This window comes from Biomphalaria glabrata, chromosome 6, assembly GCF_947242115.1.
Source record: "Biomphalaria glabrata chromosome 6, xgBioGlab47.1, whole genome shotgun sequence".
Classification (NCBI taxonomy): Eukaryota; Metazoa; Mollusca; class Gastropoda; family Planorbidae; genus Biomphalaria; species Biomphalaria glabrata.
In genome coordinates this window covers 34,604,213-34,622,219 of record NC_074716.1, presented here as the reverse complement: position 1 = coordinate 34,622,219, position 18,007 = coordinate 34,604,213, and the positions used below count along the sequence as shown (strand labels likewise).

The following is an 18,007-nucleotide window of genomic DNA, read 5'->3' as shown; positions in this document are numbered from 1 at the left end:
TATTTTTAATATAAACATTATTATTGCTGAATTCACTACAAAATCAATTTTTATTTTATTTTTGTATTTTATTTACAATTTTTATAATTAGATTCAGACAGAAATGAAATTGCGGGCTAAACTTTTCTTAGGATGTGTATCATAACTCACAAGGTCAATAGTGAATAGCTATGTTCTTTATTCTACATTACTTATGAAGCCACTGTCCAACCACTGATGGTTTCCTACATGTCGTCATAAGCAACATAACTAGACAATTTTGAAATAATATTTCATCACTGACAGAAAAAAAGTCTTTTGTGTAACATATGTTTTCAAACAATTGAATATCATAAGATTTTTTTTAAAAAGCTATGCATTTTTCTAAGAGGCCACTAAAACATATCCTGCTTTGCCGTTTGTTTGTTTTTTTTTGTTTTTAATATTGTTTTAATAGTAGACTTTTATAATTGTTCAGCAATATTTTTTTTTATTTTTGGAAATTGCTATATGTTAGTGAAACCGACTTGGTTACATAACCTCATCTGAAAATGCCGTCATTCAAAGTAGAACATGGAATAATTTTTACCTTGTGGCAATTAACTAAAACTCTTGGCAATATTCCATTACATACCAGTGACTTTTCGTAACAACACTTTGGCAATATTTTTGTTTAAAAAAAAAAAGGTAAAATTTTTCTATTTGATTGTTTGCTTTAACGTTTTTTTTTCAATTAACATTTACATATCAATATATTAGCATATGTAGATAAAATAAACTATAACCCAAATAGCCTATCACCTACTTTGTTTATTAAATCATAAACGTTTATGCGCGAAAGATCTATGAATACTACACTCCACAACCGTAGCCAGAGAGTAAGAATTTAAAATAGATAATAGGATTCCCGAACTCAATTTCTAACGTTATTTCTGTTCTTAAATCAGAAGCAAGCGACCTATAACTTTAAAGCTTTATTTTTGAAGATTTTTTTTTTACTTGTTTTGTTTCAGTGCACCATTAGTTTCTTCTTTCCCCCTTTATGCCCAGCGCCCCCTTACCGCCCCCTATTGTGCCCAGCGCCCCCCCCTACCGCCCCTTTGGCTCGTAGCGCCCCCCAAAATCTCGAAAACGCCCCCTAGGGCAACAGTAAAACTAACCAAAGCTGCTATATACAGAATGAAACAGTTGAAAAGTGTGTGGTGAAGGGTCATTCAATGAGAGGATGTTTAAAAAAAAATAGTTATGGCTTGTCATTGTAATAAAAAAGGGTGTGTGTAGGGATGGGGTTACGGTCGAAAAGCAACATGGTATAGACTGAAATGCCAAAGTAAAAACAGGGATTGTACGTAGGACTAATTAGTTTGTTTTCGAGAGGGGGGGATGGGGAAGCGGATAAGTGAAAGTGATTATTGAATTCAAGGGCCGAAAGCATATGTGTGTGTGTCGAGGTGAGAGGGCTGGTCATTCCAAATCAAGTCAAAAGTCTATGTCAAGGAACATTATGGCGAGCTGGGGAAAGAAAAACTAAAAGTGGTTCGAGAAAAAGAGAGAGACAATAATGCACGGGCTAAAAAGGGATCTTTAAAATGTGGCCTGTTACCGTTGATTGAAATTTCAGAAAGGAAATGGATGCTCCGGCCATAATATATAAAGCCTTCGAATAAATCAACGGGCATAGCTAGTGTGCAATGCTAGTAGAACATGTTAAGGGCTAAGGGGGGATAAACCTTGTGTAGAGAAATAGGCGATAAAATAAAATAATTAAATGTTTCTGTTAAAATTCTAAGACTGTACTGTACTGTATAATTCTATCCAAGACTACACATATATTCATCCATTCTAAAGTTATGTTTTGTAAGAGTTCAACATTGTTGTTGTTTTTCATTGTTTCTATCCCCTTTAGTTTCTGTTTCATCTCTAATTGCATTTCGTTTTTCTCATCATTCCTTTTGGACATCTTTGCCCACTAAATGACAATACAGAGATGGTTCCTAGCATTGTTATAGAGTGATGTTCATTAGATGACTTCCTTGCATGTTCCCGTTAGGTTTTCTAGCGTTAACATGTCTAGTATAGCCTCGCGCCTCTAGTCTATTAATAAACACAACCTCTTCTCACAACGGGTATGACTCATCGCTAGTAGAAATCATAGCCGCTAAAATGTGTACACGAGTTAAAAACAATCCAGCCCTCTCCCATCCCGCGCTCCATGTCATATACAGACACACACAAACACACACATATTTTCCTTCTTACAGAAAATGTAGAAATGTAATGATCATTACATCACGAATTTCCCTTTTGTGAATGAATGAATGAATGAATGACTGGAAAGGCTCAATCCTTTTCTCTGTATTTATTAAAAGAATTCAGCCCCTACTTTGACTGTAATTAACTGAGCTTAGTCAAGACTTGGTATAGGCAATCATGACCAGCTATACACTGTCAGGACAGGAACTGGCATAGTGCTTGAGAATTGAAATACAAATAGCACAGTGAACTTTAGGAGGTGACAAAAGGATTCTAAATATAAACAGTTTCAAAATGTAGGTAGGTATTAGGGTATAATTCAATGAGGTTGGTAACTATCTAGTCTGGTAATAAATGTTTACAATAGAACTTTTCTGTTTCTAAATCGTCTCACGAATCAATTCCCCGCCCTTAACTCAAACCAAATATGTAAGAGACAAAGCTTGTCTACAAAAACAATGCCGAAGAAAATGAGCATCGAGTGTTATAAAGGATATAACGCGTCAGGACACTTTTGAGTGCACTAAAAAGTGAAACTAGATTGTATCAAATCAATGAAGTATGGAGCTACTAGATTGTATCCAATCAATAAAGTATGGAGCGTTATTCCATATATTCAATTCAGGATTGACTTCTTAGTGCATCCAAATAAAGGTGTATGTGTTAATGTCTACATACTGTTAGACGACATTCTGAAGTATGAAAGCAATAGTTTCATGGAATGTGCCATTCCCTGATGACGTTGTTGGACCAAATCCAACAGGACGTCCAACGCCCGATACATGGCAAGCCCTTCAACGCAAAGAAACCAACTCTAATTGGTACATGGAACGTAAGAATCCTAAACCAATGCGGTAAACTGGCCCAACTCTTAAAGAGTTTGACAATTACCGACTGGACATCCAAGGCAAAACTTTGCGAACGAAAGAAGAACAGTATGCAAGATGGGTAGAGCACTTTAAAGAGACCCTTAACCGTTTCCAGACCTGACTACACATTCAAGGTTCCTTCTCCGGACAATATCTCAAGGTCAAAACAAGCCCAATAACAACAGATTAGCTTACCATGGCAATTGCAGTCCTAAAGAACAATTAAGCACCGGGGCTAGACATAGTGTCAGCAGAAATGCTAAAACATGGGAGACAGTGCATTGCTAACAGAATGACTGATCTCTTATATCTCTGTTGGCGAACTTCTATAAAGTCCCTGGCAAAAAGGAGCGATTGTAAAGCTTCAGCCAAGATAGGTAGCTAAAAAGTCAACATCATTTAACGTTACCATAAGCAACAGCATATGATGTTTCTTTTGCTTGTTTAATATCTAATGTTAAGTTTAAATCTAGATTTCTGGTAAAAGAAAAATGAAAACAAAAATGCTTACTTAAAAAAAAAAAAGCAGAAAAAAAAAGCTAATACTATCAACGGTTTAATAAACAAAGCGGGAAAAAAAGAAAGAATGGGAATATGGGATCCAACCGTCACCATCAACGCACTTTCACCACATTACAATCTACCTGATGAAGGCAGTTCCTTACAATGACTCTAGGTGAAAACACTGGTTAATGTTTTGAAGTTAATATAAAGTTTGATATGACGTTTAAGATATTTAAAGGAAACTTTTGAATTTTTAACCATTTTTTTTTACAAAATTGAAGTATAGTGCAGGCCACAATTGGTCATTAGTCATGGTACCAGGCGATATGAAACGCCTACGCGCCATAGAGTGCCGTATGTAGAGTTGAAAAGGCCTTAAGCTATTTGAGATAGGGGCCCATATAATTCCAGATATTGTATGTAACTACTAAATATTTCTTGAAGGCCCTAAGCTAGGGTATAGAGACCAATCCGGCTCTAGAACCTTGGTTGTTACACCATCGGGTGTGGGCCCCTTAACGGTCGTGGGCCCGGGTTCATTGAACCCCTTCGCGCCATGGATGCTACGCCACTGGTCTTCTGAATCCCTTTTAATTACGAGTATCCTCTGAGTGCGCATATGTAATGGTATCATTAGTGACATGTTCTCTCAAAGCCTCAAATGAGTTATCAATTTTCCATAAGGATACCCATATGTCAAACCACATGGTCATATTTGAAACAAATATTTGTGTACCGTCTTCTTGTCGAGGCCTCTCATTGTAGAACTTCTTTCTGTATATATATATTGCGTATCTCCGTACCGTGCCAGGAGTGCTTCTTTTACATTCTTGTTATTGTCTTCTTCATGAACTAGAAGCTGTATACAAATATCTATTGCTCTGTCTTCTTCTTGTCTTATCTTTTATGATACAGACGTTACTTCAAAAAAGAAGATGATTTCGTCCTACGCGTCATGCATATTAACCAATGACCTAAACTCCGCCAAGTCACTGGTTTTCCTAGCTAGCTCAGGCAACCCATTCCATGCTCTAATAGCGCTAGGGAAGAAGGAGCTTTTGTACAAATTTGTCCTAGCATATGGAACGAGGAATGTGCCTTTTTATCTTTGTGTCTTTCTGAGTATTTTATTAAATTTTGTTTTTGTATTTGAAGATTATGGTTCTGTGTTTTATGTATAATTGCTACTTTACTTTTTTTTAAGTCTTCTATCCTGAAGGCTTTCTAAATTTATGATTTTACTAAAGGTGTTACTCTAGTCCAGTGATGCCCAAAGTACTGCCCGCGGGCCAGAACCGGCCCGCGACGTAGTTGCATCCGGCCCGCCGAAAAGTCGGCACAAAAAATAAATTCTCCCCTCTTCAAAAAAAGTTGAAAATGTAATTTTACCTTTTTTAGGGCCCTCACTTTTTATCTGATGGATTGGTACCATGACCTTTAACGAGTATGAGTTTGTGAAATGGAACTCTGAATGTAGAATCTACCCGGAGAAGTGAATGGATCTTTTTTTTTTTTTTTGTGGACCATGATAATAAGCCAACATATTTGTTTTCTAAAGAAAGTCTGGATGTTTAAAAAAACATTTACAGTGGCATTATAAAACAAATATGAAGGCCCTCTTGGTTTGAGCCGCGTATACAAGATAGGTTAAACTACGCCTAGAGATTTGACCAAAAAGAGACAAGAAAATAGTTGGTGGTAAAAGTAGCTACAATGCTGCTCTTATTTTAAGTAGAAATGAAGCAAAATTTTTAGACGCGTAAAAAATGATCGACTTTAACTATCCCATTAATTAATGTAAGAACTAGATCCAATAGTTTCAAATGGTTTCAGGTGAATTTTGATTTCATATTTTACCATTTTGTTGATGTGGCCCGCAACACGCGTGTCGATAAGTTAAAATGGCTCGCAGGTCAAATTAGGTTGAGCATCACTGCCTAGTCAAATGTGAATATTCGTTTGTTGTGAATCTCACTGCTCTATTTTGTGTATGTTCCAGTTTCTTAATGTTTTCTTGAGTTGAGGGGTCCCAAACAGAGGATGCATATTCTATTATTGGCCTAACCAAGGTTAAATAACATTTTAGTTTTATGTTCTTATTTGATTTATAGAAATTTCTTCTAATAAACCCTAATGCTTTGTTTGATTTTTTGATAGTTTCATCAATATGTGAATTCCATGACAGTTTTTCATTTATTATAACACCTAGGTATTTTGCGGTTTTTAGTCTGTGTTACTGATTTATCATGAATAAGATAAGTGGAATTTATTTGTCTTAGTTTTTTTGTTGTTTTTTTTGTTACTCTTAATAACTGACTTTTTTCTGGGTGGAAAGACATGCTCCAATTTGATTCCCATTTCTGTAATTCATCTAATTCTCTTGGTAAAATTTCTGTGTCTTGTGTTGTTTTTTTTATTGTTCTATATATTATGCAATCGTCTGCAAATAATCTGACTTTTGTTCCTGTCTGTTAAAAGACTCATCAAGGTTTGCGAATATTTCATATTTTACCAGAACGCTTTAGGTAAGAATCTGTATTGTCCTTTGATTCTTGAAAATTGGCCATTTTCGGCATTTGTTTATATCTGTCGAAGTTACGTTTTTCTGATGGGCTGCCGTTTCTTTTTCTGCCTTGGCCGCCGTTTCTTTTTCTGCCTGGCCTGTTGGTCAATAGTATGTCTTATTCTTTACTTTGCCGTTCATGATACATTTCTTTTTCTCTTTGTTTCTCATAATTTGTCTTATATTCTTTTGCTCTGCCTATTGTAATCTATCTGATTTAGGCATGTCTACTTCCTTGGCCATTTGAAGAAAATCTTGTAATGTTAACATTTTGGCGGTAAATCCAGTTGCAAGTAAACTTGATAGTTGAATATGAATGAGTGACGTAAATCGAGGATAATTTGAATAAATGCTAGTTCTTATGTACTGAACTTTTCTGGATTTAGGTCATATTGTATATTTTAGTATATTTCAATAACACCTTATAAATCATCGCTACAAGTACGCATCTTGCGTATTTTGTAGTATTTTGTACGTAAAGGGACACGAAAATGCGCGAGTACGCAAAAGAAGAAAATATTTTTTTTTTAAGTTGTTGCTAATCATATAATCAGTACGAGATTATTTTTTTTTTTGCGCGTGAAGATTTAAACTATTTACTAGATCTAGACATAGATCTAGATCTTGGTGTAAATAAAGCAGAGTTCCTTTCAATGTGTCAGTTTAAAGTCTTCAAACTAACTGACTGGAAAGTAATTGATTATTTAGTTCTAATTCAATAGACGTTTATAGAAGTCTAGATCTACAAGATAGAATGCGTTTTAGGCACCAGGAATTTACTTAAGTAAATCTAAATAGATCTAAATTTAGACCTAGTCTAGATTCTAGATGTCACCTGGTTTGTTCTAGACTTAGATCTAAAATTAATCAAAGTAGATCTAGTTACCTATCTAGATTTAGACTTTAAGACTGTAACTAGATTTAGAACTATTCAAATGTGCACAATGTCACTAGATCTAGAACTGTTCAAATGTGCGTAACAATTTCTAATTTTCTTATAAAGAGATTTATTGATTTCCTTTCTTATCCTTTTTTGGAATTTAAATAATTTTCTTATGTTTAATACAGTACTTTCCAATTCAATTCAATAAATTGGTTCTCCAAAATATGAAATACATCTACTGTTACAACTGAAATAAAATTATATAGTTGAAATAAAACACAGTAAAGATGAAGCAAACAAATAGTAATCCATTTGAGAATAAATACACTTTATTAAATAATGACTAACAACTGTGAACAATAATTGACTAATAACCCATGGTAGTTAGCTCTACACTCCTTAAATATCATTGTACTAAGATTTTTCTCTATCATCAATCGTACATTGTATACCATGTTTAATACAAATCAAGGCTATCTGAAAGGGTTTTATTTCCCCACCCACACATAAACTGACCTGAATACTAAGGACTTCCTACTGGTCAGCTGTCAAGCCCACTCTTTCTTTTCTTCTTTTTTTGGTTTAGACATTCAAGTGTGACATTATACTCAATTTTGTCCATAGTGGCACAGAATTCTGAGATGACTGTGAACAAAAGATAGTTGTAGTTTTTATTTAGTTACTTCAGAGTTTTCCATTTCTCAGAATGGCTGCTAGCCAAGAACTATAATATTTGGTTATCTAACAAGGAAAACTCAGAATCCAAATTTACTTTGTGGCTAAATACAAACTTGCATTAGGCATTCGGGTGTCAACTCTGAGGAAAAATCGGGAGCTGTTATGATTTTAAGGCATTTTATAGCACACTGTTCTCTGCCATTCCTTTTTGCTCAATTAACCATTTTCACAATAAAAATATATTACAGTAATATGCTGTTTAAGATCCTTTTAATGTTTTTTAAGCAATAAAATATAGTAAGAGATAAAAAGAAGAACAAGGGATAATAAGAAATATGGTGGCGATATAATGGAATCTTTTTTTTTTTTTAATTAAGAAAATACAAAAGAGGAAGATTGTGAGAGATTTTGAAGAAAGAAATAAAAAAAGGTAATGTGAACAATGTCAGGGACACCAAAATAGAGATTAGTGTTGCCAACTAAATACTACAAATTACTTACGTGCTGAAAAGTTCTCTAAAATTATAAAATGGTTTATTAAATACTTAGCTTATCAATTGCAATATTTTGTACACTAGATATGTCAAAAAAAAAAAAAAACTTACTATTTATGTATTTGCCTCAATGTAGGAAAATCTCAAATAGCTGTGTAGTGGAGCGAATCACTGTGTGGGGGGAGAGAACTCAAATTTCTTTAATGAGCATTTTTCTCCAGAATCAGACTACAAGAGGAAGTGTTTTATGAGATGAGTTGTAGTTGTTCTATGATTGACTATGTCCAACACAAGCTAGTGTATATCTATAAAATGTAATGCTTTGGTACCGGTACTTAACAAATTTTAAAATTAATTTTGTCTCATTAACATTTTCATAAAAATATATAGGCAGGATAAGAAGATTGAAATTAAAATATTACTAGCATAATAAAAACAATTTTTCTTTATTACTTCAGAATTTAGGGTCATCAAAGTACAGTTCAAGATTCAGCTCAAATTCTGATGCTCCGTCCTCTGACCGCACTCAGCGTCCTACTTCTTATTCAGAATACTCTCGATCTACTGGTTCTCTAGACATAGATTATAAAAAGGTAATTTTAAAAAATATATATTTTTGAAAATGCAGTTTTCATTGAATTTTGATCTATTTTGATCTGCTATTTTATAGATTTTAATGTTTTCTACATAACAGTAAACATTGTTTTTGTAAAAAAAAAATAAAAAAAAATTAAAAAAAAATGGGTTTATATGTGTTTGGGGGAATAATAAATCATTTAGTATTTTAGTTTTTTTTTGGTTGTTTTTGTGGTGTTGGGGCAGTGGCTTTGATAGGAATTTATGGGCCCAGGGGGGCTTGCCTCTTTAAAGTGGCTCCTGCATTTTAATATTCGATATCCTGACATGAGATAATGTAATATTTAATGTTAAAACAAATTTCTGACACTTCTTTTTTTTTTTTGGGGGGGGGGGGTAAAATTTGGACCCTCCCACCACCACCAAGCTATGCCACTGTGTTGGGGTGAATTTATATATCGATGTACATTTGACAAGAAAAAATCAATTCACTGGAATGATGCAGGCTATTGTTGTTCCTGTATTGAAATCAATACCAGAGCTATGCATTGGCCTAAACAAAGTTTGGGGAGCATTGTTTCTGAATGAAACTAGTTCAGTTTGTGGAACACTTTACAGTTTGACTGATGACCTCATGTTTGTACATGTGTTCACTTGTACTATCAGAACTATGGCATCAGAATAATAATATAATATTCTAAATCAAATGGTTGAGATATACCTATCTTATCCCTAGAAATATGAAGATGAGAAGAGTGAGAATGAAAGATTGAGGAAAGAATTGGAAGAAACAAAGAAAAGTCTTCTTGATGCTAAAGCAGAATTGGATAAAGTGTTAAAACAAAGAGAAAAGGAGCAACCAAGAAACTCAGAACGAGTGGGTGATATTGAATTAGAATTAGCACTTTTTACTTATATCTTTTTAATTAAAAAGTTATTTAGGTTTTAAAAAAAAGTCAAATAGTTAAACAGAATTATAATGACTAAATTATCTACTTACTTTAAAAAATGTATTTGTTTAATATTTTTTTTAAGGACAAGCGCACACTTGAAAGAAAAATATCTGAAATGGAGGAAGAACTTAAGGTTTGTACTTGTATTAGTGACTTAAAAGATTTGATGTTTGAATTGTTTTAATAAATTTAGTTTCAAGTGGATAATAACAAATCATAATTCTGTAGATAGGTGCTAAAAGAAATATTCAAATTTTATTGGCACTACTGAAAACCATATTTTATTTTTGTTGTCAACAAACAGATGAATTCTACTTTATTTACACTAAGAATTTCTCTTGAAATAATAATCTCTCCGATGCTTCTTCAATTGTTTGACTAGTATTAATCTACCTGTTAAGGGTTCATGTTTATTTATACTGGTACCAGTACTTGGTTTTGCTACTCATACTTGTAGATCCAAGTTTGTATGTTACATGTCAAAGTCATGTTGATGAATTGTGAAAAACAAAGGTTCTTTCTCATTATGCACATATTATGAAAGTTGCATACATTCATTCGTACATGGGAGTTCAGTTGTTGTTTTTATATTTGACATTATCCCTCTCCCCTAACACACACACACACACAAATCACCATTCTCTTAAAACATGTCTACATCTTATCACTATATTCAATGTTATTTTGACAATTATCTTGAGCAAAGACTAAAACCTAATGAAATTAAAGTCTGTTGGTATTGATTTATCAGATGTATACAAAGTAGACTGATTTTGTATTGATTAAATTGAAAATAAATGACTACACATCAATGTTTGTTGCATTCTCACCCCATTGATGTTTCACTTACACTACAACTTGATTTCATTCCAGCACAGTTTAGTTTTTAGTTTTATTCTTCTTGTGATCCCAACCCTTTCATGATTAGTCTAGCTAGCTGATAGTTTGACCGAAGTGTCTGACTAGCAGATCAGTAAATCAATGTTGACCCACTGTGTTTACAGTCAATGGAGAAAGTTAAAGCTGACAACATCAAACTTAAGGAAGAGAACCGGGCTCTGACCCGAGTTGTTGCCAAACTTTCTAAATAGGTAAAACTCTGGAGATTGTGGGGGCCTATGTTAATGGTGAACTTAGCTAGGTGGTTTGTTAGACAGCCCTACTTTTTGTGGCATTTCTAGTTCTTAAAGAATAGTTGTATTCTTTCAATATTAAAAACTTGTACAATGTAAATGAGCCACATAGTCTGAATGGTTGAAATTAAAATTATTTGTCTCTATTGGTAGGAACCACCTAGTTCATTGTAATAGTGCTGACCATTAGCATTTGACCCAGTCATTGTAGATGTTGATGGCCACACTTCTGTCGCTTTGGCCAAAAACTTTGGAATTGAAAAAAAAAAAAAGCCCACTTTTTTTTTGCATGCAAATACTAACATTTTAAAAAAGATTTATTTGAATTCTGTTTCTTTCCCTATACTGGTGTTAATTTTCTCTCCCTTTGCATCTGGAGTGATTGCACCAAATTAGAGCTGCTTGTTTTAATAATGAAGTTTGGTACATTTAGTACTGTTGGACAGAGTGTAAGAGAAAAGAAACTCTTGGGTTTCTTATTGTGAGATACATTTATAGGAGAGATTTTTGGATATAATAGCAGATGCCCTGCAAATGAGGGTTGGAACTAGTGAATTCTTACTAACAATTTATTGTGTACCAGTACTGAAATAATCCATTGATCATCAGTTTGTAACCTTCTAAAATCTTTGATGAGTTATAATTTGATTCTGTAACAAACAATTTTCTTGTTTCTACTATAGATATTGTTTTGTTTTTTTGAAACTCAATTGTGATTGTTGTTTAAAGACAAGATATTTCAGAGGGTTTTTCATTTCACTCTGACCTCACTGATTTGACTTTCTAAATGTCTCATTGGATGATGAATCAATGACAGTGTTCTAGTATTTCTTAAGTGTTTCCTAGTGAATCGTTACTAACTATGTCTGCTTCAGTTTCCTGAATGAACACAACTTGTTTAGAGCCCACCTAATGATTGACACTGACATCAGCATGTTAATACCAACATATTTTGTAAGGTATGGGTTTACTGGGCAATCAATACAAAAAGTTGCTGCATGTAGTGTTTGTTATTTGTCCTTGTAGGTACCTTTTGTTTTTTCCTTTTAAAGTCTTAGGTTTTAGTATTTGATTTCATACAATGTTCCTATTTTTAAGTACAAATCAGTGTTTAACATTACTTGCTGGTGCTGGATATAAACTTTTGAGTCCAGAATAAAAAGATAGGAATCAATTAACATTATCAAATCATATTTTGCATTCCTAGAATAGGATTTTGTTTGGATTTTGGTTATACATTTATTCATTCTTGACAAAAATGTTCATCTAAAAATGAAAGGTTTGCTAGTCTTAAAAGCATGTGATTTTAACCTTTTTCTTCTTTCACATTTTCAATGATCATTGCCTAGTAGCTGGTTTGATTTTGCTAAAAGGTGTGGGGCCTAAGTAAAAAGAAAAAAGGATGTATCATTCCAATTATTTATGAGCTTTGATATAAATGTTATATACAAACAATAAATTGTTCTTGTTACTAATTCTTCTCTTTTTTTACCCAACAGAAAATGGATGCCTTGAAAGCAGACAACCAGAGGTTAAAGGATGAGAATGGGGCTTTAATTCGTGTCATTAGCAAACTATCAAAGTAGCTGTGCTATCAATGTCTTTTACTGCTGTCCTGACTTAATTCTGTGTTCCCTAGCTGTCTTTCTTTCCAATACTGGCAAAGACTATAAAATATCTAGAGAGTTTTCAGCATTTTATTTTTTTTTTATTGGAACTACTATACTTACAAGTATATTTTGTCAAACCTAAAAAGTCGGTTTTTATAATGGGACAAAATCCAGTGCAATGTGTACCTGACACAGGTGTACACACACACACACAAATGTGTATTGAATGTTTGTTGAAATTGAACATTTGATCCCAAAGCTACTTAAGAAATAAGACTCATTCTACTTCTGACTGATAGGGATGACACTCCAGCAAATTGTTTTGATTACAATTCTAATCCATTAGTCAAGCTTGTGTTTTGCATTGGGATACTTGTCAATGTTACTTCAGATATTGTTTAGAATTGAGTACATTTTGTTTGTACCACTTAGTGCCTTCTGTCCCATCTTCAAACAAAGTCTCTGTACATAGTTCAAGAACAAAAATGAGAGGTTTTTGTTAAGGCTTTTGTGTCAACAGAATGTGCTGCAGATGTTGTGTTTGATAGTGTTTAGTACTAAAGGATTCAGTCATGTTCACATTTTTCTTTATCCCCTAATTTATTTGTCAGATTTTTAGTTCTGGATTGGCTGTGCATTATTATTGTATTTAGACACTTCATTGATCTCAAGCAATAAGTATATAATGTATTGATGTGTGTCTCATTGCTTGTATTTCTTGGTATGTGCTGTGGATCACTCCTGAGTTAGGTATTGTTTAAATTAAGCAATCGATTCCAGTAGGTGATCTTGTGCTATTAGAAATTGTTCTAAAGCATGCTCATATTTTATTAATATTTTACTAGAAAGAAAAAAACATTTAGTTTGTGCAAACCCAAACATAGTGGAGATACAAAGACTGTATAAGTACTACCTTAAATTTATGTCACTTCTTAAATGTGTGTTGGTTTAAAGTGTCTATAAATACTGTATATAGTCGTGTACATAAATACACTGTAGGTGGACATTGAAAAAAGGAAAAAAAAAACGTAGTCCATTTTTAAATGGACATAAAACATAATTAGGAAACTTTTTCATTGCAGATGGGTGTTTGAGATTAGCAAGAAAGCAAGTAGGAACTTAATCTTATATGCACCAATGCAAGCATTGTGAATGATTCATTCTTCTGTTTGTTCCCAATGACTAGTTTACCCAAAGTAAGATGAGTATGTCCATTAGATGTTTCCATCCCTATTCTAAGTTAGCTCTCCTTCCCAGATCCTTGTTCAAAGAGTAGAAGGATTGGCTCACACCAGGTTGTGTCTAGAGTGGCTGTAAGAAGCTAGTCAGATTGGGTTGGGAGGGAAACATTGAACATGATCTAGTAGACGTTACAAGAAGAGAGCATTTAGATGACTCATTGTACAGTTTGGAATGAATAGCTTGTTGTTTTTTTTTTTCTTTGTTATTGTGTAGTTGTGTGTTCTTACAATTGAACTTGTTTGTTAAGCCACTCTCCAAATAGTTTACTTGCACTCATTTATTGCTTTGGTTTGAGATCAATGAATGTATGACATATACATATATATATAAATATATATATATAGTTATCTCTCTCTAATCTATACATACAACGTGTATGAGAATTCTATATTTAATACTATGTGTGCGGGCCATTGTAATCAATGGTTACTTTTAATTAATGGACTTGTTCTGATGTTTTTGTTTGTATTTTTTTTACGAAGAGCCTACATGATTGTGTGACAATGATGGTATGGAGCTGGTGTAGTGTTTTCAACTTAGTCATTGTAACATCAACTCTTTCATTTAGTACAGTTTCTCTTTAGAATCACTAGTTGAATATTTCGTTTTAGATCTTTTGACAAGCTAATTCTAGATTGATTCCATACCAGTGTACTAGTTCACTTAAGTTTCATGCAACTATTGCCCATGTGTATAACTGTCAATTCTTCTCTCAGAGCATCAACTTAGCTTGTAATGATCTAAATTGGTTATAAATAAAATGAAGTTTTCAATTCGAAGTTTTCTTTGTACTCTTTTTGTGGGTTGGAAAACATTTTAATTTTGTAGCGTAGCAAGGTACCTGTGGGGGTTCAAGAATATGATGGTTGGGGCTCCACCCGTAGTTAGATTGTAAAAAAAACAGAATTGTCTACTGTACATCTGCAAATAGGCATTTCAATGCAGGTACTACTTTAATGTCAGTCATGACTAGTAAGGGATGATATACATCTGATAGAGTTTACAATTATTACAGTAAAAAAAATGTTTGTTTTTTTTTGTTTTTTATTAGGGCTGAGGGTCCCTAATGGTCTATGGCTGGGCGCAAGGAACGCACAATGGTTGCTACGCTACTGCAGTAAACAACATGAAGTGTTTTATTCTGTAGCCTAATTGAACAGCAACATTTTTTTGTTTGGTTTGATTCACATGAACAAGGTGAAGCTTAACTCGGGATGTTCTCTAAAAACTTGTTTAAAGACACAAGTGGTCTTAAACACAAGAGATCGATATGTCAACAAAAAAACTAGAAAGAAGTGAAAGTTATGCTAATACTAATTACTTAGTGAAAATCAGTGTGTGACGATTTTGCATGATTCAAATCGATCATCACTGCTTTGTTCATTGTGCATCACTACAAGCTAATATTTTTTAAAAGTATTCATGTGAAAGTGCATGTGTTTACTTTTCACCATAATCATTGTACTACATACACAGTGAAAAGACGTATATATATTTGTTTTACAATGTGAAGCAATGGAATGGTTTTTGATCCAGTGAAACGCCATTTTTGTAGGGCTTAACCTTAAACCCATTACAAGTCACAGTTTGCATTACCTAAATAACCAAATAGAAAAATACCTCAACGACTCTCACTATCCAGACTCTACTGCACCACACACTACCAACTCAAACCCAGGGCTCCAAAATAACATAGCACTTAATGTTCAAATAAATCACAGCCAATACTGTACAATTCACTACACGTAACAAACACCGCTGACAACCGTACCGCCGTATCAACTGTATCCGCATCACCACTAGAATTATAACAAAACATTTGTATTCAGGACTGTAGCAAACTTATTTAAAGCATAATGCTGACGTAAGAAAAATATATATTTAAAAACTACTACATCTACTTACAAAACATCGTTTTTACGGAGTGAAAGTACATTAATTATTCTCAATCGATTATTATTTGGGATGGAACTTGAGATAGGCCTACTGATAACTGTACACACATGCGTAAGTTACTTTCCTGGTCTTGCTACTTTCATGCGTCAGCTTGCGAGTCTCATAGCACGAGGTCAAATACTATCAAGTTTTGTAAGATTAAAACAACATCAACGCATTTTGTTCAAAGACAATACTTACATTATACAACTTACAATAAAAAATATTATTTTAACAAATTTAGGCCAATTCGGGTGTCGGCAGCTCAGTGAACCTGTCTTTATTTAGGCCAGAGCTACTTTGTAAAACTGTCACTATCATTTACTAGCAGTCCGCACCGGCTACACCCGTTGATATAAGCTTTATATTGTTAATTATGGCTGGAACACCCCCTTCTGGTTTTTTTTTTTTTTTTTATTAAACGGGCCACATTTTAACTATCAGAATAACATACTTTTTTAGCCTTTGAATGAGTGTATCTGTTACAATGAAATCTCACGGCCCGCGCTCTCATTCCTTCTCTCTCTCACGGCCCGCGCTCTCATTCCTTCTCTCTCTCTTTTTTTCGCTCCCTTGAACCCCCATTTTTTTTTTTTTTTACCTGCGCATCTTAATTTCTCCCAAGACTCCCCGACACATAAGCCTACAAGCTCCCGTATTTTAGCCCAACAACAAAAGACCTTCGTACAGATTTTCTTCCCCTTTCTACATTTATCTAGATCTAGGCATTTTGTTCTCTATAAAAAAAAAAAAAAGAAATATCAATTTAGTTTTATTAATTGTAGTCGTCTATTTGGCCTCATTTGAATGTAGCGAAATGACAATAGATCTAGATTTACCTTTTCAATGCTATTAGAATTTTGTTGTTTTGACAGTTATAAAGTAGGCTACCATTCCTTGCCCCCTCTCTCTCCAAAAAAAAAAATCTATCTTATTAATGTCTAAATGGAAGTGGAAATGACGTAAGGCATATTAAAAATATGTAGGCTTAGGGGGAAAAAATAATTTAAAAATTGCTTTAATAATACGAAATTTGTGTGATTTTTTAAAATGCTTTCTATGTAGAATACGGCCCAATGACTTGTATATGTTATACCTAGATACATAACACACACACATACATATATCTTCTCTATATATAATTCTCTTCATGGCTCAACCATTCCTGACACCACCAAGAAGTCATGGAAAAATCACTCTTTTATTTCTGCAAGTCGGACTAGAGTTACCCCACGTAACTTTAGCGGCGAAAAAAAAAAAGGGGGGGGGGGAGAACAAGTAGTATTCACCCGTCACTAAATAGCAGGGCAGGACTTTACTATTGTTGGGCCCTGTGCGAAACGGATTACGCTGGGCCCAGTTTGGGTAGGGATACGGATAATAAGTGAACTTTTTTTTTTGTATTAGAAAATAAATTCGTCTTTGCATTTTATTCACTCCTTACTACGTACAGAATTAATTTAGGAGCTTTCATACAATATATCATAAAAATTCTGTTTCCTATATAGATCACGCTCAATAGCAAGAATTGCCAAATGTTTCAATCTATCTTCGAGAATTGTTGACCTCAAGTAATTCTTCATTACTTTGAGGTGCGAGAAGCTTATTTCAACTGATCCCACAATTACGGGTATTGCACAGAGATACCTACATTCCAAAATGGAAATGCGTATTCCCAGACCTGAAAATGCGTATTTTGAAGGGCAAATGTGTATTTTCCTAAATATCCAGAAATATACCCAGGAAAGACTATGTTAGGTTAACTTTAGGATAGCATCCTTACATGTATGTTATGTGCTTGAATGATAAGTCAAAATATTTACACTTTTAGTCTTTGTCTTAGATTTTTCTAGACTATGTTAGAATGATAACGTTCTTGTCACTTGGCAATGATCTTATGATCATAATGCCTCTTGTGTACTTCACATTCCATAATAGCGGCAACAGAACATTTAGCTGGATCAGTGACAACTAGTTTTCTAAAAGTAATTTTGTTTATAGGCAATTTCTTTACAAGGTATCCAGCCACTGGAAATATTTTATATCATTCAGATACTCTTCTTCCCGACCTTTTTTGCTGTTAGCAATCAACGCTTTGACATCCTGCAATCACTAATAGCAAACATTTTACATTTTTGTTTTTCAGGCAGATAATCCTAATTAGTCATTGAACTTCTTTCTAATATATAATATAGTCTGCCTTAAATGCCCCTGATTTCATTCTTTGAACTTAGGCCTTCATAAGTAATGGAACCTAGCTAGTCGCTAGTGACTATAACAGTAGCTACCACAAAAGATATATTCTGCAAGTTATGGTCATGGAACATCAGTTTGA

The 18,007-nt window shown here is 33.7% G+C and overlaps 1 protein-coding gene across 16 annotated transcripts in view; it reads left to right on the top strand.

The window, feature by feature from the left end:
* The window catches only part of LOC106067201 (protein phosphatase 1 regulatory subunit 12C-like), a 110,531-nt gene extending 96,015 nt beyond the window's left edge, over positions 1-14,516 (top strand). For 15 of the 16 annotated variants that reach the window (XM_056032727.1, XM_056032736.1, XM_056032739.1 and 12 more), the window contains 4 exons: positions 8,682-8,816; positions 9,536-9,676; positions 9,835-9,885; positions 12,385-14,516. In XM_056032727.1, the coding sequence (XP_055888702.1) occupies positions 8,682-8,816; positions 9,536-9,676; positions 9,835-9,885; positions 12,385-12,471 (414 nt within the window). In that variant the 3' untranslated portion in view covers positions 12,472-14,516. Of the gene's footprint in view, positions 1-8,681; positions 8,817-9,535; positions 9,677-9,834; positions 9,886-10,756; positions 10,844-12,384 lie in introns of all 16 variants that reach the window. The other variant, XM_056032726.1, reaches the window with a different exon arrangement.
* Positions 14,517-18,007: the final 3,491 nt, after the last annotated feature.